This window comes from Giraffa tippelskirchi, chromosome 2 (assembly GCF_054371585.1).
Source record: "Giraffa tippelskirchi isolate mGirTip1 chromosome 2, T2T-mGirTip1v1.2.pri, whole genome shotgun sequence".
Lineage (NCBI taxonomy): Eukaryota > Metazoa > Chordata > Mammalia > Artiodactyla > Giraffidae > Giraffa > Giraffa tippelskirchi.
The window spans coordinates 16,595,007-16,619,179 of record NC_137276.1 but is presented as its reverse complement, the minus strand read 5'-3'; the positions used below and the strand labels follow the sequence as shown (position 1 = coordinate 16,619,179).

The 24,173-nt window shown below is 45.1% G+C and overlaps 1 protein-coding gene across 19 annotated transcripts in view; it reads right to left on the bottom strand.

Annotated features, from left to right (window-relative positions):
- ABLIM1 (actin binding LIM protein 1) overlaps positions 1-24,173 on the bottom strand; it is a 331,405-nt gene that overhangs the window by 91,197 nt on the left and 216,035 nt on the right. For all 19 annotated transcript variants that reach the window (XR_014077821.1, XR_014077825.1, XR_014077827.1 and 16 more), the window contains 2 exons: positions 16,490-16,616; positions 14,732-14,825 (listed from right to left, as the gene is read on the bottom strand). Coding sequence is in view for 4 of the 19 variants with exons in the window: in XM_081573528.1 (XP_081429654.1) it covers positions 14,732-14,825; positions 16,490-16,616 (221 nt within the window). In the remaining 15 variants the exon portion in view is untranslated. The remainder of the gene's footprint in view (positions 1-14,731; positions 14,826-16,489; positions 16,617-24,173) is intronic.

Genomic DNA, 24,173 nt, shown 5'->3' with positions numbered 1-24,173 from the left:
TTCAGGAATGTGCTTTCTCCACACCCTTGTCAGGCCAGTTTCTGTAAGTTTGATCTGTAGCCCCCTGGCCCTACCAGAATCACCAGAGCATGCTAACATGCAGATTTCCAGCGCCAGCTTGGACCCCTAGAATCACTGGGTGAGGTCTGGTCATCCATATTTTAAACAAGATATCCAGGCGATTTCAGAATATTGCCTCTTGTTTGGGATATTAGTAGGCAGTCCACTGTTTGCCAGAGGAGGGAAGGAGTCCTTCCTTACAAAGGAGAAAGGGAAACCCAGCCAGCCCCTCAGGCACAGAGCTAGAAATACTGAAACCTAAGAACTGGGGCCACTGCCCGCCAGACTTCATCCTCGTCTACTCTCCCACATTTGGAGTATCAGCTCCTCTTTCAGACTTTATTTCTTTAGCCATCTCTACATCTTCCAGGATGGAGAGAAAGAGGATGGTTCATCTGCAAATTTACCAAGCAAACTTCCAATTGAAAAGGGTCCCAAATCACCAGCAGATGGACTCAAAAGTTTCAAGAAGCCTGCCTGATTGGGTAGCCCTTAATGAGCAAGAATGATGTGCCTTTCCTCTCAACCTGACTAGTCTACATTCACTTGGATGTGATTATTGGAAAGAAAGTGAAGAGTAAAGACCTGAAAGGTGAGCAGAGGGGTCTGCTGGATGGAAATGTTCTAAGACTGGACTGTGATGATGGTTGCACAACTCTGTGAATTTACTAAAGATGGTTGAATCACTTCACAAGGGTGAACTGTAAGGGATGTAAACAAATGTGTTACTAATCAAAGCGGCAGTTGGTTAACATCTGTTCCAAAGGAACTCAGTTTATATCAAGGAGCTGATTTTGGAGCATGTACAATTGTAGAGGCTAAGATGCCTCTTCCTCATCATCCCAGATACTGTGTAGGGCCCCATCTAGGCAGATGTGCTGGGCATTATACAAAGCAGTTACACAGAAAAGACAAAAACTCCAGGAGTCTACAGACCACACTCAGGTGGATGTAATAACCAACAGTGACAGGAGAAAGACTGTGGGCATTTATTTCCCACTTCAGGGAAAAGAAACTGGTAATTAGTAAGATGGTGAGGAATTTATGCCCAAAGAGTATGTGAAGGCCACGACAAAAATCAGTAACGGGAAAAACAAGCATTCATCAACAAATCTTTATTTCATAGCTGCTAGATGCTTTAAATGGAGTAGGAAATGGCAACCCACTCCAGTATTAAAAAGGAATACAAAGTACTTGCTAAAACAATGGCAGGTTGAATTTATGGGCATGTAGATGTCAATAGTTAAGTGATCTAAGAAAATTTCAAAAGAAAGCATCAGCATGAGTATCAACTTGTGCGTCTTAAATAATCATAGACTTAACTCCATCAGAGAGTAAATGGTGGGGGGTGAGCCTGAATCCATTCAGACTGGAAGTTATGAGCTAATTTAATGTACTGTGTGTGTGAGTCACTCAGTCATGTTTGGCTCTTTGCGACCCCATGGACTGTAGCCCACCAGGCTCCTCTGACCATGGGATTCTCCAGGCAAGAATACTGGAGTGGGTTGCCATTTCCTTCTCCAGGGGATTTCCCTGACCTAGGGTTCGAACCCAGGTCGCCTGCACTGCAGGCAGATTCTCTACCACCTGAGCCACAGGGAAGCCCAATTTAATGTACTAGGATTTTACAAAAACCTGTTTCTTTATAAAGGAAGAAAACAAGAAAAATTCTTGAAGCACTGTATGTTAGACACAGGTGACTCATTTATAATCTGATTTAAGCCTTTAAGAGGTAAAGATTATCCATATTTTACAAATGAGCATGCTGAGGCTCAGACAGTTTAAGCAACTGGCTACCTATTGCTCGGCTCTAAGTGTAGGAACTATAATCAAATCCTGGTGTGTGTGGCAGTGTCAGTTCTTTCTACTAACCACTCTGCCCTCTCTCACCTTACCTAAAGCCAATTCAAGCTCCAGAATTCCTCATCCTATGTTTCCAAGATGCCTGCAGCTTTGCGTTTACCTGCAGGGCCATGAAAAATTTTAGATGGTTTATAAGCAGTTTTCATTTGCAAGGGCGTCCAAAGTGTCCTTTTGGGAAAGGGATTAGTGAACCAGTTCATTTCCACCAGGCTGGACAGGCACCAGCCCTCACTGTCACTCCTGGTAAACTCCAAGCAGGTCCATCTGCTGGAATTGGCACAGCATCCCTCACAAGACAGGAAGCCGTGAGGTCCAGGAAGAAAGCACGTTCAGGTGGAAAACAAGAGAGGAGGAAGCCTGTTCCTACTCAGACAGGCAGAAGGGCAGCATCACTGCCTGGGCCAAGGGGACCCAAGGTGCCCATCTCCCCTGGAGCACTCTCCATCTCCTGGACCATGTGGAATGTCTCACATCCTCACCTAGAGAGAACAGAAGTTGTCCTAGTGACCTGAAGATGGCGCCACGCTTCTCTCTCTCTCTCTCTCTCTCTCTTTCTCTCTCTCTCTCTCTCTCTCTCCCCCTCTCTTTCCCTTCCTCTCTCTCTCTATATATATATAGCTGCCAGGGTCTTAGTTGCAAGTACCCAGGATATTTAGTTGCAGCATGTGGGATCTAGTTCCCTGACCAGAGATTGAACCCAGACCCCCTGCACCTGGAGCACAGAGTCTTAGGCACTGGACCACCAGGGAAACTCCAATAGTTCCATGTTTCAATGTCTAACCGTCCCCCACCTCTAGTTGTACATTTGCTACAAGAGACTAAGTGGACAAAATATAAGGACACAATAGAGCCAAGGTAATGCAATATACCACCTTTTGTCTGAGTTTTCATGAATCCAGAAGCTAGAGGTGATTTCTTGAGACCTGAAGGGTTGTCACAATCCTCCCCGCCCCACCCCACACCCTCTAGAAACAAAACCTCGATTTCAGGAGAGGGGCTTGATCTGGGCATAGAAAGCCCATCTACCATCAGCCAGGTGGGAAGATCCAAGAGGATTACAGGCATTTTCTAATAGGGATGACCTTTCAGATGGAGAAATGGATTCAGGTGAACCCACAAAAGTCAATGTACTTCATAATTAAATTAAAATAACGCTAGTCACTGATGGAAAAGATATAGTATTTTAATTTTTCAAGTTTACACCCACCCTAATTACAAAAATGATTTGAAGTGGAAAACGGCACACAATAAGGATGCAATTAAACCAAATGGTAACATGAAAATAAAAGAAACAAACAAGGTAGGAAAAAAGTGACCCAAGACTCAGTCACAAGAGCAAATGGAGATAAACTGCTCGCTCTCACCTGCCTGTACCTACTCATTCCTCAAGATCCAAAGGTGACTTCTAACAATTGACAAGAATCCCTTTTAAACTCCAGGGCATTTATGATGTGTGCCTCTTACTAGGCCCTCACACAACTGTGGGCCCCTAGTTATCTTGTGTACTGAGATATGTGGTCAAAGATTGAACTCTCTTTCTGCTCCGCCAAGAAAAGGTCATGACAGTTACCTTGGAATTCACCGAAGGTGCCCTCTGCAGGGCAGGTGAAGCACCCTGGAATCGATCCCTTAGAAGAAGTATAGTCTTCCCTTTTAGGTTTATCATGGTGAAGGAGATGTGAACAGAGCCAGGGATGGGAACAGGTGGGGAACAGCAGGAAGGGAAACAAAGGACGGGTGCTCTGAGTCCATGAGAACACAGACACACAAGCCTTCTGAGGTTCAGGATGTGCTGAGGCCTAGAGGAGAATGGACAACTCTGAGCGGTCATCACATCTGCGCTCAGAACAGTGGCCAGCCCAGAGACCCATCCTGTCACTGAACTTGCTGGCCACCTGTCTAGGCAGGCTGCCTCTCTGTTGTTGGGTTCTAGCTTTTTTTTTTTTAATTGGAGTATAATTGCTTTACAATGTTGTTAGTTTCTGCTCTACAACGAAGTGAATTAGCTATATGTATACATCTATCCCCTCCTTCTTAGACCTCCTTCTCCCGCTCCCCAAGCCCACGCATCTAGGTCATCACAGAGCACCCAGCTGAGTTCCCTGTGCTATACAGCAGGTTCCCACTAGGGTCCTAGCCATTTCTAAAATTCAATACCACCACTAAGAATTATCCTCAGACTAAAGATGCTGCAATAGCTTTGGGTACTCATGGGCCCTAGGGGTGCCCTGGACCCTGATTCCTAATTTTGGACTCAGACATCCTATTACTTTTAGAAATGTATGCCTTATCTATCTGAGAATGAGTCCTGAATCTTACATCTTCTGTGGCCCCTAAGGCAGGACCACCAGCACATGCTCAGTACTTCTTGCTGATTTCTCAGGAAGAGTCACATTCCCCGACTTGGTTCAGCTGTCACTCCACCCCCACACTTCACCAGCAAGAAGCTAAACTCTCTGAAGTGGAATAACACTGAAAAACAAAACATCTTTTTAACTCAAAATACAAACTCTTTTCAAAATGTCATTTCCGGAGAAGAAAGCCCTTCCATTTGTGCTGGCAGAAATGGGGTGACTTTTTAAAATAAATATTGAACCTTTACTGCCTGTGAACAGTCTTCTGTTATTACCCTGGCAACATATTTCCTCTCATCATTAATGTAGGACAAAGTAGATAACTTTGGGTGAATCAGAGAAATTTTCCTCCAACCATTTGTCATGTCAGCGTGCTTCTTATGCTCTACTGGGCTGATTCCTGATCTATTAATGATGCAGGGAATAAAATATTAGCACCAGTTATTATCTGCAAATAAGATATTGTGACGAACACATCATAAACCATACTTTGACTTAAACTTGAGTTTCCTTTCTCACGCTGGGGAGATTATATGTTAATCAGGTCACACACTATGATCAAGGGCACAGTTCTGTGCAATGACAACCTATAAGCATGCGAAGGAATGAAAGTTTAAAACCCACAAAGGAAAGAAGCTCACAGACAATCTAGCGTGAAGACATTTATTGACTTGAATCTCTATTCTTGTCCTTTGCATGCGTATGTGCTAAGTTGCTTCAGTTGTGTCTGACTCTTTGCGACCCTATGGACTGTAGCCAGCCAGACTCCTCTGTCCATGGGATTCTCCACGCAAGAATACTGGAGTTGGTAGCCATTCCCTTCTCCAGGGGATCTTCCTGACCCTGGAATCGAACCTGGGTCTTCCGCATTGCAGGCAGCTTCTTCACTGTCTGAGCCACCAGGGAAGCCTATTCTTGTTCTTTACCCACTTTCTAATGAAACTATTCAAAGACTGGAAGAAAGGAGAGGGAGAAAGGAGAAGGGACTAACCTGGCTACTAATTATGCTAAAGATTTTCATGCCTTTATTTTCAAATACTGTAGCTGTATGAGGTAGCAATTAGCAGCCTCATATTAACAGATAAGGAAACTGAGAAATACTGGATCCCAACTCTCTACCACCTTGTATATCTCTGCATAGATGGATAGATGTATGTGTATGTATATCTATCTGTCTACTTACCTACCTACCTACACTGAGATATCCACAAGCCATAAAATTCACCTTTTTTTTTAAAAAAAAGTGTACAACTCAGTAATTTTTAGTATTGATATATTCACAGACTTGTGCAACCATCACTACTATCTAATTCAAGAACATTTCATCACCTCCAAACAAAACTCCATAGCCACTGACAGTCATTTCCTTCTCCCACCAGACCCTGGCAACCACCAGCAGACTTTCTGTCTCTACAGATTTGCCTGTTCTAGGAATCATCTAATTGGTGATCTTTTGTGACTAGCTTCTTTCACTTAGGATATTTTCAAGGTCCATCCATTCTGTAGCAGGTAATAAGGACCTTGTTCCTTTTTATTGCTAAATAATATTCCACTGTATGAATACAGCACATCTTGCTTAACTCATATTTAAGATGAAGCCATTTCTGCAGTTTATTGTTAAGTTCTAATTTAAGTTAGGAAAAGTGACCAGTGTGTGCCTATATTGGAATAACCTTGAAGCTCTTCTTGACTCTCCATGGAGCTCAGGGGCATCCTCAACCAGAGCTCTGTAAAGAAAGTGTGTTCCCTCGCCTGAGACAGCACGATCCACCTACAATTGTCTCCATGGCCCAAGTCAGGTGCCCTGGTGGAGCCTCCAGCTGAGTAAAGAGGGCAAGACAGAACCAGGTGTGACTATGTAGAAACGCCACAGACTCTGTGCACAGGGTCCCTGACCTTTGGCAACATTTTACACAGGTATAAAGGAAACCAAAGAAGCAGCAAATGTTTACTGCCCTGAAAATAGATAAAACAAGGCCACTCATCAGATAGACTTTCCTCATCTCACCAGAAATGGTAAATATCGGTCTTTCTGTAAGTTATTTCAAGAGGCAATTTAATTACTTATTCTCTGCAATGATTACTGCCACATGGATCATGAATCAGTGGGTGTGTACATGTGTGTATGTGGGTGTGCATGAATATACACATGTGTTTCTATCTTCTGAGAACTGACACTTCTAATCATGGTTTTGTTACCAGTCAGCCTCCAGGTCTCTAGCACAGCAGCCTCATCTGTAGACGGAGGTCAGTAGTAACTGCTTTCATCACTTTACAGTCCTCTTGTGAGGATCAAATATTTATGAGATCTTTGTAGATGTTAAATATTTTTATTACACAAAAGCCTGCTATTGTGGTGGTTCACTCTTCACCAGGACAGAGACCATCTGACTCAAAACTTCTAATATTACTTGATTCTTTTCCCTTCTGTGATCCAGAAAAATATTTGGGTCCATAATTAAGGGGAAGGAGGTACGAATTCCCGGGACCACAGTAGGAATGAGAAGAATGCAATTAGTTTTCTGCTTGAACATGGTTTATTAGCCTTGCTTGCATTTAAGGACATGCACAGAACAAGAAAGGAGGGACTTCACCGTTCAGTCTGTCTTTGCAAATTATATGTTCAACGGTGACAAAAAGACAGTCTGCCACGCAAGTGCCCTGGAACAGCTTATGTTTCCTCTCATCAGATAAAAGGTGAGCCCAGACCAAGACCTACTCATTTCAGAACATGCTTAAAATACAGCAAAAGGAAGGAAGCAGATGGGACCTCCAGTTTATAAAGTGAATTAGTTTTACCGGAACATCATAAACATTTGTCCTTGGGCTTTATGAAAAAGGAGTTTTAGTTGAAACATAAACAAAGTAAAAACAAAACAAGATAAAACAAAGCCACCATTTTTAATCCTTCAGAGAATCAAGGGAAAGGATTTGCTGAATCACGTGGTGAGTACATTTGCTACACTGCAGGGGGATCCAGCAGGAAGGGTCTACAGCCAGCCTAAGTCCTGTCCTTTTGTCCATCACTTCCAACTTAACAGATAAAGACAGTGCTGCCTGTGGGTAGGGATGGAAAGGCACTAAGGACTGGCCACGGGCCATGTGTCAGGGTCTCTCTCTTACATCGTGAGATATTCGAATCGTAACAGATCCTGTCACACATTCTTCCCAGGAGAGCACAAGTGGGACAGTAAATACCCCACTCCAGCACAATGTGGGCCACTAGCCCTTCTGGAAAGACAGGAGGATTGATTTCCTGGGTGTGGTGACCTGAGGAAGAAGGCCAGGGAGAGAGACTCCGAGCCCTGCCCTCCTCCTCTGGGAAGAATGCAGACACACCACTTTCCTTTTGTCTCTGGGGTCTGAGCACGTAGGAGGCTCCGGTGCAGATGGCCAGGTGCCTGCTCAGGGTGGCCCTGTCTGCAGAGCCAGCCAATCCTGAGAGCATTGGTCTTGAAGCAATGCGAGAGAGCTTGGTAAACACTGAGCTCCCTGGGGGAGGGAGTTGTGCAAGAGGACAGACAGACTAAGAAAACTCAAGACCACCCTCGGTCTGCAGATGGAACAGCCCTGGACAGCGAGGGGATGGACAGGCTCTTTTCCTTTACCCTCCAGACTTCTGTGTCCAGCTTGACATTCGCTTTTTTTTTTTTTTTTTTCTGTATTGCATTCATTTTGCAACGATTTTCTTGCTGCTTTCTTTCTTGGGGAAGTTGGCAGGTAACAACCTGAACCCAGGAAATGAAGTTTGTCGGAGTCAGAGATCTCCTAGGACCATCCAACATAAAGATGGAAGGAAATTCATACCAAAGGGATGCCCCTAATGTCTACTGACATCTGTGACCTAAGACTGAAGGCTCACGTCGAGTCCTGTTACCTCTGGGCTGCTAAAGCAGAAGGGAGCAGGGTGGGGGTAGGGAAGGGAAGTTAAGAACCAGGAGGAGGAAGGTTGCTTCTGAGAAGAGTTTAGAAATGGAGATGGAGATAGCAGGCTGTTGGCTGTATCTCACACAAATCTGCTTTTGGACTTCTTAGTTAGGAGGCAGGTTGTAAGCATCTTCGGAATGTGCCTGAATTTATAGGTTAATTAGCATAAGCTCTAAAAGATGTGCCACTTATAGCAAGATGACCCTCAAAAACAGAACTGAAAGCAAGCTAATGAGAAAACTACAGTTTGAGTGTATGCTATATGCTGAGTGTTCTAGAAAATCTCTCCAGAAAAAAAGAACTGCTGGCTCTGATCCCTTAGATCCAAGACTATATCCAAGACAAGGAGAATTATAGAATTGAGATCCTTAGAACCAAAGGAAATTTAGAGGTCAAGTGGTCCAAGTCTTGAATTTACATATATATTTTAACATTTGTATATTAAAGAAAAAATCAAGGCTCGAAGAAATTGATTTGCCCAAGGTCACACAGCTGTGAATTCCAAAACCAAAAGTAGATCCCTGACTTCCTATCACTGAAGCCCTTTTCATTAAAACACATGAAGGCTCTCCTCCCCATCCCCTCAAGCCCACATCCTGGGAAGGGTTTATCTCAGCAATCCCACTACTGGGTACATGAGAAAAACCATAATTCAAAAAGACACATGTACCCCAGTGTTCATAGAAGCACTATTTACAATAGCCAGGACAGGGGAATAACCTAAATATCCATCAACAGAGGAATGGGTAAAGGAGATGTTGTACATATATACAATGGAATATCACTCAGCCATTACAAAGGAATGAAACAGGGTCATTTATAGAGACATGGATAGACCTAGAGTCTGTCATAAAGAGTGAAATAAGTCAGAAAGAGAAAAACAAATATCATATATTAATGCACATATATGGAATCTAGAAAAATGGTACTGATGAACCTATCTGCAGGGCAGGAACAGAGATACAGACATAGAGAATGGACTTATGGATATGGTGGGGGAAGGAAAGGGTGTGGTGAATTGAGAAAATAGCATTGCCATATATACACTACCATGTGTAGGAAGATAGCTAGTGGGAAGCTGCTGTACAGCACAGGGAGCTCAGCTCAGTGCTCTGTGATGACCTACAGGGGTGCAAGCTGGAGGTGGGAGGAAGGCTTGGGAGGGAGCAGATATATGTAAACAGATAGCTGATTCGCGTTGTTGTACAGCAGAAACTAACATAACATTGTAAAATAATTATACTCCAAAAAAGAAAAAATAATAACAGAGGGAGACAGAATTTTAGAACCGGAGAGGGAAGGGGGCAGACATGGGACATGTCCTTTTCCTTTACCTTCCACACTTCTATGTCTGGAAGTCCTTTTACCTACATATGAAGATAGTCTCCAAGAGGCTAAATGACCTGTCCCAAATTCCTCAGGAGTTACTGACATAGCTGAGCCTGGAGCTCCTTGATCATTGTTCTGGGACCTTTCTCCTTCTTAAAGCTCCTTCAGGTGTCTGGTGGCATCTTGGATGAAACACATCCAGAGAAGTGGTCTCAGGACATCTCTGATGCTCAGTGAGCGTTCCATTAAAACCACATCAGCGCTTCAGCCCTCACTGGGATAAGACTTGTTAAGTTTCCATGTTGACTGAAATGGTGCCCCCTTCTCTCCCACCAAAGATATATCCACACAAAATCTCTGGAACCTTGGCATGTCTGAGCAAAGGATCTTTGCAGATGTAATTAAGCTAAGGATCTTAGGATGAAGGAATCATCTTGGAAGATCCTATGTGTGTGAAGTCTCTTCAGTCGTGTCCGACTCTTTGCGACCTTATGGACTGTAGCCCGCCAGGCTCCTCTGCCCACAGAACTCTCCAGGCAAGAATACTGGAATGGGTTGCCACGCTCTCCTCCAGGGCATCCTCCTGACCCAGGGATCAAACCTGTATCTCTTACATCTCCTGCATTGGCAGATGGTTCTTTATCACCAGCGCCACTTGAGATGCTGATGAACCTTAAATCCAATGAGAAAGGCAGAGGAGGTCTGACACAGAAGAGAGGGCACAGAGGGGAAGGCTCTGTGCAGACCAAGGCAGAGATCAGGGTTATGTAGCCACAGCCACCAGAGTCTGGAAGAGGCAAAGAAAGATCCTCCCCTAGAGCCTTGGGAGGGAGCCCTGCCAACACTTCAGTTGTGGACTTCTGGCCCCAGAACTGTGAGAGAAAATTCCTGTGGTTCTAAGCCACCACTGTTACAGAAGACACAGGGAACTCACAATACATTCACAATCTCTACGGGTAAAATCAATCAGAAACAACAGCAGCAACAAAACCAGACATCACAGACTGGAGAGGCAAAATGCGGTATGCCCATACAATGGAATATTATTAAGCCTGAAAAAGGAAGAAAAAACTGTCACACACTACCACATGGATGTAACTTGAGGAGATTATACTAAGTGAAAAAGTGAGAGTGAAAAGTGAAAATCTCTCAGTCATGTCTGACTCTTTGCGACCCCCATGGACTATACAGTCCATGGAATGCCCCAAGCCAGAATACTGGAATGGGTAGCTGTTCCCTTCTCCAGGAGATCTTCCCAGCCCAGGGATCAAACCCAGGTATCCCACATTTGCAGGCAGATTCTTTACCAGCTGAGCCACCAGCGAAGCCCAAGTGAAAAAGATCCATCGCAAAAACAAAGACTCCACAAATACTGCATGATTCCATTTATATGAGATACTCAGTGTAGTCAAATTCATATAGATAAAGGGGAATGGTCACTGCAAGTGCTGTGGGGATAGGAGGATGGGGAGTTACAGTTTAATAAGCACAGATTTCAGTTTTATAAGACATAAAGGGCCATGGAGCTGGATGCTGGTGACAGTTTCACAACATCATAAATCTGTGTAATACACGGAACTGTACACTGAAAAATGGTTAAGAGGGTACATTTTATGTTATGTGGTGTGTGCTCAGTTGTGTCCAACTCTTTGCAACTCCATGGACTGCAGTCCACCAGGCTCCTCTGTCCATGGGATTCTCCAGGCAAGAATACTGGAGTGAGTTGCCATTTCCTACTCCAGGCATATTATGTGGATTTCACTGTAATTTTTAAAATGGGGAATACACAAACCAAAACAAGGATTATAGTATTTACAACAAATCAGACCCATCCTGCTGCACCTACAGTGGATCAGAGAATAAAGGCGGAGGGAGGAGCTCAGGGTTTTCTGCTGGGAGCTGGGCCAGGCTGACTCACGAGCTGTCACATGTGGGGGTGCTCACAGCGCAGGACGTTTTTCTAGATCACACACCCATCTGATGGGGACAGCACGCCTGCTGGGTGGGTCTTGACTCTGCCCGGAACCCCACTGCAAACTGCTCCCAGAAGCCCCACCTCTGTGGATCTGTGTGGAAAGGGTGCAAGGTTTCACCCCTACCATTGGCCCTCACGGAGGCCTGAAGCCAGCGTGGTAAGGGGCCCTCACAGCCCCTACAAACATTGAAGTACTCGGCCTCCAGGGGAAAAGCAGAGCGAGCAGATGTGTCTTCAACACGGCATGTTCTTGGATCCAATTTTCTCTTAGAGATTCCTTCCCACAGCCGTTGAACTAAATCTGAAGGTAATCAACAGCCTCCCTCAGTCCTTTTGTCTCCCCATCTCTTTTTCGGGGGGACACAGTCCCACATGTGGCCTGGGGAGACAGCTGCCTCCATCCACGCTGTCTACCAACATGGGGGCTCCAAGCTGGGGGCTGCATTCACTGTCTTCCTGCCCCTTTAGCTACAGCCAAACATCTGGGAAATAGTTCTGGTGTTTTATTTGTTACTAAATCAGAATCAACATACAATATTATATTAGTTTCAGGAGTACAGCATAGTGATTTGGTATTTTCATGCATGGATCACTCCAGTAAGTCTAAACCCCATCTTACTGCTGTTTTAAAATGAAATTTCCTAACTGCTCCCACCTCATCAGGTTTATTTCAGTCCCATGTAGCAGATCAAACTTGGGAAGCTCAAAGGAAATGCTGTTGAGTCTCTCGCAGGGCTCCTTGCTCTGTGAGGGACGAGGGACACATTCAGAGGACAGACAAGAACCACTGCACTTGTGTCTTGGGATGAGATGGCTGGATTTCAATCGATACTCTGGATGTGTCACATCCATCTTCTCCAATAGCTTTCTCAAGGATGTACATAACCTTGGGCCCCAAACCCAGCCTTGAAGTATCCTTGGACTCGCAATAAAAACCTTATTGCAAGAGCCATGAAAACTCCCCCTTACCCCAAATGTGTGTGGGTGGGGGGTGTCCACTTCTCAGGTGTCACTCCAGCCAGTGGCACCACTGTTTGTTGTCCAAAGCTCTCCCCTACCTGACCTCCCTGTCTGCACCCTCACTCCATTTCCATCCATTAATGTTTTTCATTTGAGGTGAAATTCACATAACATCAAATACACCATTTTAAAGGGAACAATTCCATGACATCTAGGACATTCACAAGGTTGTGCAACCACTTCCTCTCTCTATTTCTGAAACAGATTCCTCACCCTAAGTGGGAGCCAATAAGCAGTTACTCCCCACTCTCTCCCTGCCCTCAAGTCCAGGCAACAACCAATCTGCTTTCTCTATGGATCTATCTATTCTGGATATTTCATCTAAATAGAATCATATAGTATGTGGTCTTCTGTGACCACTTCTACCACTTGGCATAATGTTTTCAAGGCACATGCAGGTTGTAGCATGTGTCAGAATTCCTTCCTTTTGAAGGCTGAGGGATGGTCTACCGTCTCTAAATACTACACTGTGTTTATCCATCCATCCATGTACTCGTGGGTTGTTGTTTTCCCTTCTGCCTGGTGTGAGCAGAGCTGCTGTGAACACTGGCCACACTCATTTGAGGACTCCCTCCCATTCTTCACACAGCAGTCTGATCCAATCACATGACACTCCAACTACAATCGCTCTAATACTTCCCACCATTCTCAGGGTAAAGCCAAACTCCTGACTGATTTCTGAGGTCCTCACACTTGGGCCCCTCCCCTTCCTCCAGCATCCTCTCTCTCACCTGTACTCTGCCCAAATGACCTTGTTTCTTGGGTATGTTGCATTTGTCTTAGGTGCTGAGTCTCTGCCATTGCTGTTTCCTCTTCCTGAAACATGGTTTCCCTGGGTCAGAGGCAATTGCACTGACAACATGCATCTAAAATCTAATTAGCTGTAGTAGGTCCAGCACAGAGCCGGCACTGCCCCCTGCCCTGCATTTCATGGGCAAGAAGGCATCACAGGGCTTGCCGTGGGATTAGGAAGACTACGTCCACAGAAGATGCCCAGGGACACCGAGGGGGCCCCTCAGATTCATGTCCTGTGTCCCTGGACCACACCCTGCTGGGAAGTTTGAACGTGCTGATGTGGATATAGTGACCTGGTGTCTACAGAAGCAATGTGACAAGTTGCCCAGTCACCTTCCCAGGACTCCATTGGGCATCCTGACTCACCTCTGCTCAGTACACATCCTCACCCTGAGACTCAGGGTGGGTGTGAGGCAATCTTTACTTTTCCTGTGTGTGTGCATGCTCAGTCGTGTCCAACTCTTTGTGACCCTGTGCACTGTAGCCCTCCAGGCTCCTCTGTCCATGGAATTCTCTAGGCAAGAATACTGGAGTGGGTTGCCATTTCCTCTTCCAGGGGATCTTCCTGACCCAGGGATCGTACCCATGTCTCTTGCATCTCCTGCACTAGTAGGCAGATTCTTTACCACTGAGCCACCTGGGAAGCCCGTACTTTTTCCAGGAGAGTGAGTTAACACCTCACAGGCCTGTGGGCAGGCGGGCAGTGACTCTCTGACCTCTGGCCCCAAGTCTACTGATGGCGCCAACTCAGGAGCTCAGCTCCGCCCAGAGGCAGAAGCTGGCGGGGCGACTGCTGAGAAAGCAGTAACCAAGTTTCCTGGTGCGAGGCAGTCAATCACACCTGAACTTGACAGGCTTCCGTCAGCCTGGGCTACAGGACATTCTGGGTCACACAGGATGTGGTTTTCTAAGGGTGAGGAAGCCTACGCCCTCACCTCTAACGATTTTCTTCTCTTAACTTCCATTCGGAGCCTCTGTTCCCTGAGTCTGTATGCTCCCACGTGTACACGCATGAGCACACACATCTGTGCATACACAGATATGCGGGCACATATACACACATTTGTACACACAGACACATGTGGCTCGAACACAGTCTTCATTTCCTCTTTTCTAGCTTCTAAATAAAAGAACAGTTTAGTATAACCGTTCCTCCTACATAAATCCTCATAGACTCTTTTTCATTCTTTTTTTCCCTCATATTCTCTATACTTCCAGTTTCCAGCACAAAGTAGACACTGCCTGAGAAGACAGTGTTACACAGACGTTCTCCAAGTGATCTGTCACCTGCAACTACTTTCTTTCCTCCACACGTGAGAAAAAGATGGAAAAAAAGAGACGCTCGTGTGTTTCCGAGAGCCTTGAGGACAATGACGGTGGCTCTGAGGGGAGCCCGTGTGTCACTTACCTCCAGGACCTTCCCTGTGATGAACTGGTGGCAGGCTTCACATTTTACCCCGAAGAGCTCCTGGTAGTCCTTTTCGCAATAGGGAGCACCATCCCTGCAGGACAAAGACAGCTCAGCTTCTGAGGGCAGGAAAGATGCCCAGACCCCATCTCTCTCCACCCAGTTGCACAGAAGGGGAGCAGAAGTTATTTCTCGCCCAACCACCATTCATACGCCTGGAGGAGACCTGGTGAGACAGAGTCAAAATCCACAAGAGCAAACGATCCAGAGAGAGTGCTGAGGTTCTCCAGGTCACGTGGAAGAAACGGCCAAATGGCTACCACTGCTCATTCCTCGACTGCCTCAGACCTCACTAGCAAAAAACATGGCGTCCCTCTCTTGCAGCACCAGGCCTGACAGGCTTCAGCTGTAGTCCCGGGCTCCTCTTCCTTGTCTCCTCCCCCACACCTCCTTGATTCACACTCGGGAGCGTCTTAAGAGTGTGGAGACGCCTTCTCCTTGGCCCCGAAGGAGGCTGGGGGCCCAGGGCCTCTCAACCATCCTCCTGCAACCGCCTTCGTTTACCTCTTGCATGTGCGCTAAGTCGCTTCAGCCGTGTCTGACTCTTCGCGACCCCATGGACTGCAGCCCGCTGGGCTCCTCTGTCCATGGGATTCTCCAGGCAAGAATACTGGAGTGGGATGCCATGCCCTCCTCCAGGGGATCATCCCCACCCAGGGATTGAACCTGCATCTCTTATGTCTCCTGCATTGGCAGGCGGGTTCTTTACCACTAGCACTTCCTGGGAAGCCCCTCATTTACCTCCTGACACCGTTAAAATATCATGTTCTAGGTGTGCCATCGCGTGGGAGAGTTAAAACGTCTCCAGACACCTCAGTTACCTAGTGCTGCACAGGCATCAGTGTTAAAGGCGGAGCAGTTCTCTTCGGCTGTGCCTCAGAATCACCTGTGTAGTTTCTGCCTCCCGAATACCAGGGTTTGCTTTACCCCAGATCTGCAGAATTAGATTTCTAGGGGGTGGGCTCAGTCTACTTATTTTGACTATGTATATTCATACATTAAATTTATTTAAAAAAATTTTTTTGAATAGATGCTGGTTGGAGAACATTTTTAAAAGTGGATAGGGGAAATTTTTCCCTTACTGCCTCTAGGCCCTCCCTCCACCCCATGCTCATTCTTTCCTCAATTTAAAAGGTAACCACTGTAACAAGCTTTTCAAGGTCACATTAAACAAACCCCCAAAACGCCACCTGCTCTAGCTCTTACCTACACCAGCCTCTGACTCTAAGGAACCTACTCCAGAGTGGTCCTAACGGGCTCTGTGCCTACACGCTGAGTGGTTTTTTTTGGGGGGGGCGGGGGGCAGGGGAGGGCCGGCAGATATGGCTGAGACCTGGAAGGAGGATAAAGGTTTACTATCAGTAGAATCAAATGTGTGTGTGTGTGTGGGGGGGGATTAGCGAAAGCAAAATTACTACATACTTAATGGGTTGCAACATATAGCCTACCATTATGTCAGCTTCGTTAATTGTTACATTAGGCAACGATGAACATTTCATTAAATTTATAGCAGGCAACAAGAGAAGAATAAAATTCCTTTCCAAAGTTTCATAGCAAAAAGTGCGTATGGATTGTGGAACGTGAAGGTCTTTCATTCTGTCTGATGGGCTGGGCTGGGGTGTATTCCGCGAGCACAGGGCAGCCCACGATGCCCCACCCCTGCTGAAGGATCCGTCCGCGCCTGCGCCCCTGGCTTACTTGCTGATGTACTCGCCGGTGAGGACTTTCCCGCAGGACTTGCACTTAAAGCAACCCAAGTGCCACTGCTTTTCCAGAGCCAGCAGGGCCTGTCCATTCTTGATGTCTCGTCCGCAGCCAGCGCAATCTGGAAAAGAGAAGCCGCCGGCGCTTACTTCACGTTTGTTAAATCCACAGTTTTGCTAATGCAAGCAGGTGGGCCCGCTTTGAACCTCCGCATGCCCCCACCACACACTCAGTAACTATTTACTTAAGCGCCGTTTCATTCCGCGTTCTTTCCCTGCGGGGAAATCTTGCCCAGGAGACTCGCAGACCCCTCATCCTCGCTTAGTGCGGGAACATCATGAGCCTCAGCAGATCCAAGGGCCTGGATGTCCTTCATTTGTTTATTTCCTTGGGGGTGATTTAAATAGCCTCTGAGCTCCAGCTGGCCCGGAGAATATTTAATTATAGCGTCTTGGCTGTGATTTTAAGAAGGCGCTCATCAGCCTTTATTAATTGAGGGCACCTGTGAGTAGCTAAGTACCAACGCCTCCCCCCACCACCCCATGCTGGCTGCCTCCCTGATACTATATATGCGACTTCAGGAAAAATGCCCATAAATCTCATTTTTGTAAACAGGACTCTACTTCCTTATCAACCTAAACCAGACTTTACAAAAGTTGTGATCATCAATTCAATGGCTCTTAATGCCTCAGCTTGAAATTCTCCGTGGCAGGATCCTGTGAAGAAGATAAAGGAGAAAGTATTTCTTCACAGTAAAGAGTGTGGGCCCTGGAATGGGACACCCTGGTTCTGAACCCCAGCTCATCGTTGGCTAACCACGTGACCCAGGCTAGTTCTCCCCTTTTCTCAGCCTTGGGGTCCTCATATGAAAGCCAGGATGTTATTAGTGCCTGTCTCAAGTTCTCTGATGAGGATTCAATGGAATAAAGGACTCAGGTCTCTATGAAAGTTTGCTATTATTATAATTGCTGTTATTCTGATTATTAGAAACATCATTATTAGGGAAGCTGAGTATTTAAAAGAACCCAGAAGAATGTATAGACATACACCATTTTATTGTGCTTCAAAGGTAATAAATTTTTTTTTTTTTTACAAATGCAAGATTTGTGGCAATGCTACCTCGATCAAGTCTATTGGCACCATCTTTTCAAAAACCTTTGCTCACTTCATGTCTCTGTGTCATATTTTGGTAATTCTCCCAATTTTTCAAACTTTTTCATTATTATTATATCTGTTATGGTGATCTGTGATCAGTCATATCTGATGTTACTACTATGACTCACTGAAGGCTCAGATGGTAGCATTTTTTCAGCAATATTTTCTAATTCAGGTGCGTACATTGCTGTTTTAGACATAATGCTATCGCACACTCAGCAGACTACAACATAGAATAAATATAACTTTCATATGCACTGGGAAAGCAAAAAATTTGTGTGCCTTATTTAACTGCTGTATTTGCCTTACTGTGGTGGTCTGGAACCAATCCACTGAGCATGCAATATTTCTGAGGCCTGCATGTAAATTGGGCAACCTTTCTGGAAAGCAATTTAAATGTCTAGAGACATTTAAAATCAATGTACCTGAGAAAGGGAAAGAAAGCATTGCTGGCAGGTTGCCCGTGATATCCCCAATTGATCACAAAAATCATTCAGAGAATAAAGAAATGTGCAGACAAGGCCTCTCAGTACACAAAGTGATTCAACATCCCCCTCTTCTGACCACATCTGTGGCTGCTGCTCCTGTACTAATGATCATGTTTCTAGCCCAACTTGAATTCTCTCTTCTAGAAAAACTTTCCTATAGTACCCAGCACAAGCCCAAGTCCCATAAAAATTCCTCCAAATGTCACCCAGCAGTGGCTCACAATTATTCTGGTTTTCTTCCTTGCTAAGGTTTAAGTACACTTGACTTTTATTTTTTGATTACAGATGTATTTCTGGTGACCTTTGGTCACTCAGTATTTACATAACCTTTAGATCCAGCAATCTCATGACTAAAATTTCACTCTGCAAATAAATATTGAAAAGAATGTGCATGTGAATGTATGTGTGTCTATCCCCTGAAAAATATATATTCACCCCCTGCTGCACTTCTGTAACAATAAAACTGAAAACAACCTATGTAGACATTAATGAGAAAGTGGTTAAATTAATTATAGGATAGTCATTAATGGGATACTACATACTGTTAAAAAGAATAAGGTAGATTTGTGTGCAGACATGGAAAGATGTCCAAAATAGAATGGGTAAAAAAATAAGCTGTAAAACAGTATGTACAACATAAGCTCATTTTTCTAAATCATGAGAACGTAAAAAGAATTGAGCAAATAAATATTTAAAAAGTTAAAAGTATACTATACAAATTATGAATATTGAAGATTAGAATTTTGTAAGTATAGACCATTATAAGCTAGTGTATATTGTATGGTCACAAAGCATTAAGAATTTTTTTTTTTTCAAGCTGGGATTTACATGATGCCCAGCATCTCACCAAAATCCTTTCAGAGGGAATCACACATCTGGTAGTTTACTATAAAGATAAAAATGGAAGACCATGATATTTGCTCGAATGTAATTTCTAAAGGATAAGAGCACAAGATGACTATAAGATGAATTGGTAGGTTTTAATTTAAGTGAACTGAAAATTTTTTTCATTCTTCTGATTAGATTATGTCCACTAGGTGGCAGTAAAGATTTAAAATAATATGCGAGATGCCCGTTGGTTGAATTTTTCAAGTAGAAAATAAAGTTTAGAGATGGCTTTTCATTTCTACAGCAGAGGAGCTCAGGGAGGTGGGTGGGGCTGTTTATATCTCCCCTTCGCAGCACTGGGGTCCAGGGAGATCAAAGGTGGGGAGGCAGCAGCAGGGCAGGCTTTAGAATTAGGAAGGCTTGGGCACTAACTAGGAATCTCTGAATCCTCGTTGCTTCATCTCTGAAACGCGGACCCACTTCTCAGGTTGCTGGGAGGAAGTAAAAACACTCTGCGTTGTGAAGTGCTTCATGTAACTTAGAACACTTGGTACCTGTTGGTTGTTCCACATAGTTCTCCTTTCCTTGAGAGGGTCTGAGCTAGGACTAGAAAGCAGGTTTCTTGACTCTGTCTTGCACTTTTTCTAAGCACATGAATGCCCAGATACCCCAGACCTATAACAGCAGCAGAGACACAATCTTAGCACAGAAATGACCTCTCTGATTATTCTGCACCAATGGCTTTGGTAAACCAGGCATATTGTGAGGGTTTCATAGACATACTCTTCAGGAGTTATTCTCCACAATCTATTATTCTTCACCTTAATGGAGACAAAATCCTGGCCAGTTGGCTCAGTTAGAGCGTGGTGCTAATAACACCAAAGTCACAGGTTTGATCCCCATATGGACCATAAAGAAGGCTGAGCACTGAAGAATTGACGCTTTTGAACTGTGGTGCTGGAGAAGACTCTTGAGAGTCCTTTGGTCAGCAAGAAGATCAAACCAGTCAATCCTAAAGGAAATCAACCCTGAATATTCATTAGAAGGACTGATGCTGAAACTGAAGCTCCAATACTGTGGAACTGATGCAAAGTGCTGATTCATTGGAAAAGACCCTGATGCTGGGAAAGACTGAGGGCAGGAGGAGAAGGGAGTGACAGAGGATGAGATGGTTGGATGGCACCCCAACTAGAGGACATGAGTTAGAGCAAACTCTGGGAGATAGTGAAGGATAGGGAAGCCTGGCGTGCTGCAGTCCATGGGGTTGAAGAGTCAGACACGACGTAGAACTGAACAACAGTGGAGTCAAAGTGCCTTGCAGTTTGGAAGCCTCTGACCTCACAGGTGATTTCCTGAATCTCTCAGATCCTCCATGCCCTGCAGTGCCCTGGGGAGGGCACATATTCTACAGCTGATCTTTTTTAAAAATGTTTATTTATTTGGCTGTGTCGAGTCCTAGTTGTAGCATGTGGGATCTCAGTAGTTGTGGTGCACAGGCTTAGTTGCTCCAAGGCATGTGGGATCTTATTTCCCTGACCAGGGATCGAACCTGAGTCCCCTGCATTGCAAGGCAGATTCTTAACCACTGGACCCCTAGGCAAATCACAACTACAATTGATCTTGATCATGTTTCATAGAGAAGCATTTACCAAATGTGAATGCCTAAGAGCCAGCCATCTGGTGAAATTGGGCTGGAAGGAGAGGCTGGGGATGAGCCTCCTTCATCCCAAACCGCAAGACATAAATCAAGCAAATCAACAAAAATGGCCTTCTGGCCCAGGATACTGGCCCAGCTGATTCAAAATATTCTAGTGTATTCCACAGAGGTTACACATTCGTTCCTCTCTGGACAAAACTGTATTCTGTCCTCAAACCTGACATTACGCTGGGGAAAATAGAAAAGATGCAGAGATAAAAAGATTCGTGCTGATGGTTCACGCCTCCTATGCTCATTCCAACCAAGCTCTTTTATAAAGAACAAAATGTCCTCCTCTCTATCTTCATGTTTTTCAGCTGTTGAGAAAATTGTTTCCACGTCACTGGAGCAGCTGCTGATAAATATAGAAAGTTGGTTGATTGGCACTGGAATTATTGCCAAAGTCAGATGTAGGTGAATATGAGGCAGCATCAAGGAAATCAAGCCCTCCAGTAGCTTGCTGGTCCTCCCCTGGGGACACACAATGGCCAAATGTGAAAACAGAAGAAAGCTATAATAAGAAGGGATGACAGAGGATGAGACGGTTGGATGGCATCATCGACATAATGGACATGAGTTTGAGCAAGCTCCTAGAGTTGGTGATGGACAGGGAAGCCTGGCATGCTGCAGTCCATGGGGTCACAAAGAGCCTGACAAAACTGAGTGACTGAACAACGTAATAACCTTAAACACTCTGCCTCAAGCACTTCATTCTTGGCACCAGAAGCCAAGAGAAAAACAGGGATTTGGCTACTTACGTCCAAGTTAAACTAACATCCAAGTACACACCTGGCTTCATATTTATACCATTTTGTTCAAAGTCAATAAATATCCTCGAGAATAGGGATCCTGTCTGTCTCCTTTAATACATCTCTCTTTGCTTGGCATAGGGCCATGGACACCTGGGCTTCAAGAGTATTTAAGATGAAGAAAGTGACAAATGGCTCTCTGGAAGGTGACCTGTGTCCCCAAGCTAAGAAAGGTGTCATCAGTTGGGCTGCCTTTAAAGTCCTGTCAGCCTAGATACCTATGTTCTTTTGGAGAACAATCTCAGCCTTCCTAGAGTTTCCCGTTTGGGAAGGGTAAGAGCTAAAAAGATGTCTTACTCTGTGAAGACAGCTCTAGGAACAGAAGGCTGAGGAATGAAGCTACAGAAAAGGGAATATCATGGGACCTGAATTCCCGATCATCCCCACCTTCCCAGGCTTCTGTCAAGCCCAGAACCATCAGTGGAGGTGGAAGCTGCCACTCACAGTGGCTACCTGTTTGGAACTAAAGCTTCTAGAATATGGAATGAGGCTTTTCCCAGAGTCTTGAAAATTTTGGCTATTTTTTAGAGCTGAAAACAATTATGATAAATATTCCATCTCCCAGAGCAGGTTGCTAGAAATACCCTGGCTGGACTTGGCAAAGGATAGTAGAATCTACCTGATGACTCAACCCCTACTGCCTTCCTACCTCTGAAATTATTTTATTAACATTTCTAGCATCCTTTAAAAAGAAAGAAATTCAAAAAGGCAGAGAGGAGAGCGGGCAGGGAGCTATCTACACAGCAGGCCTGGGGTGTTCGCTCCCCTATATTGTGAGAGGGATTAAAGGACCCTGGGAGAAGGGGGGACTGGCCCCCTGCTCCCCACCTAGATGTTCGCTAAGTGGGGGTGTTCAGGCTCTGGTGCTGCTGTGGATCCATGAGAAGCTTGATGTTAGAGTCTTGGGACAAACTGACTGGACTGTCCTGGAGCTTGGTGATGTTCATGAACAGAGTCTGGAGCCTGTGGGAGTCTGGAAGATTTGGAAGTTAGGAAGCTGGCTGGATGCCTTCCTGAAGGCAGGCGAAGGAGAGACAGAAGGCAGAGAGGCGTGCATGGCCACTGTTTGGCTCACTGAGGATGCCCATGTGTCCTATGGCTGGCACCCACGTCCAAGCATCGTGAATGAACCCACCTGAGAAAGCTTCCTGCTGAGCATGGGAGAGTTCATCAGTAAGAGGCTATGAGGAGCAGGAGCTTTTCAGGTGGTGCTAGTGGTAAAGAACCTGCCTGCCAGTGCAGGAGACATAAGAGACGTGGGTTCGATCCTCGACTGGGGAAGATCCCCTGGAGAAGGGCATGGCAACCCGCTCCAGCATTCTTGCCTGGAGAATCCCATGGACAGAGGAGCCTGGCAGGCTACAGTTCATAAGGTCGAAAAGAGTCAGACATGACTGAAGCGACTTAGCATGCGTGAGGAGTAGGACCTGAGGCTTGGGAGGATGGAGGGGGTTTGTTGAAACAGCTTAGCCAGAAATCACACACTTATGTCAAGGAATTCAAAATGGGCCCTATTTTTTTTTTTTAATGTCTCCAGCCAGTGTTAGTTGAAAGTCAAGTATGACAACGCCGGTATAACATCTTGTCCCCTGTACCTGCCATTTCCCTCCCCTCTGCCTGGACCCTCAGGGAGCCACAAGCAGGACAGGAAGGAGGTAATAAAAAGGAGTAGAAGAGGCTGTACCCCCTCCTTATTTCAGGTCTCCTTTTTGGATCTGATCTGAACTGGGAAAAGGGTACAGATCTGATATGGATGTGAGAATAAAGGTTTTGGCTGTACTGGACTTTTAAGAGTTGAAAGTGAGCAGAAAGCTATGGAACTGCCAAAGATATTATTAAGAGTGAGAAAGGAAGCTCTGATAGAGGATAATAAAAGTAGCAACACAAAAAATAAGACCACTGTTTTGTCCCACGAGTGTTCTGACTATTCTATACGCTGATTGTGCAACTCACAGGGATGAAGGACTTCTGGACAAAGAGACCTGGGGCCAAATTCCAGCTCTGACACAGAACCAAGGGACCCTGCGCAATCTAGGTAATGCGGGCTTCAGCTCCTTCATTTGTAAAACGGGCAGATGAATAGTACTTACCTTCTGGGGCTGTTGTGAGGGTGGACAGAACACGTGTAATCCACAAGCACAGTGTTGGGCACACGGTAAACAATCCAAGTCTGTCCTCACACCTGCAGTAACCTCATAAAACCAACATTGCATCTTTCCCTTTACAAATAACTGAAGTAAGTTAGACAGAGAAGGAGGAATACCGTATGACATCCCTTCTAATGTGGACTCTAAAAGGAAATGATACAAATGAACTTGATTACAAAACAGAGATTCAATGACATAGAGAATGAACTTATGGTTGCTGGTGGGAGGGATGGGGTAAACGGATAGTTAGGGAGTTTGGGATAGACGTGTATAATCTGCCATATTTAAAACGGGTAATCAACAAGGACCTACTGTATAGCACATGAAACTCTGCTCACTGTTACGTGACAGCATGCGTGTGCCAAGAGTTTGGGGGAGAATGGATACATGTATATGTATGGCTGAGTCCCCTCACTGTTCACCTGAAACTATCGCAACATTGTTAATCAGCTATACCCCAACACAAAGTACAAAGTTCAAAAAGTAAAAAAACGAAAACCAAGACCCACTGTGAGCCTCTGGAAAAGGCATTTTGGTTTCTCTGATTCCACAGTT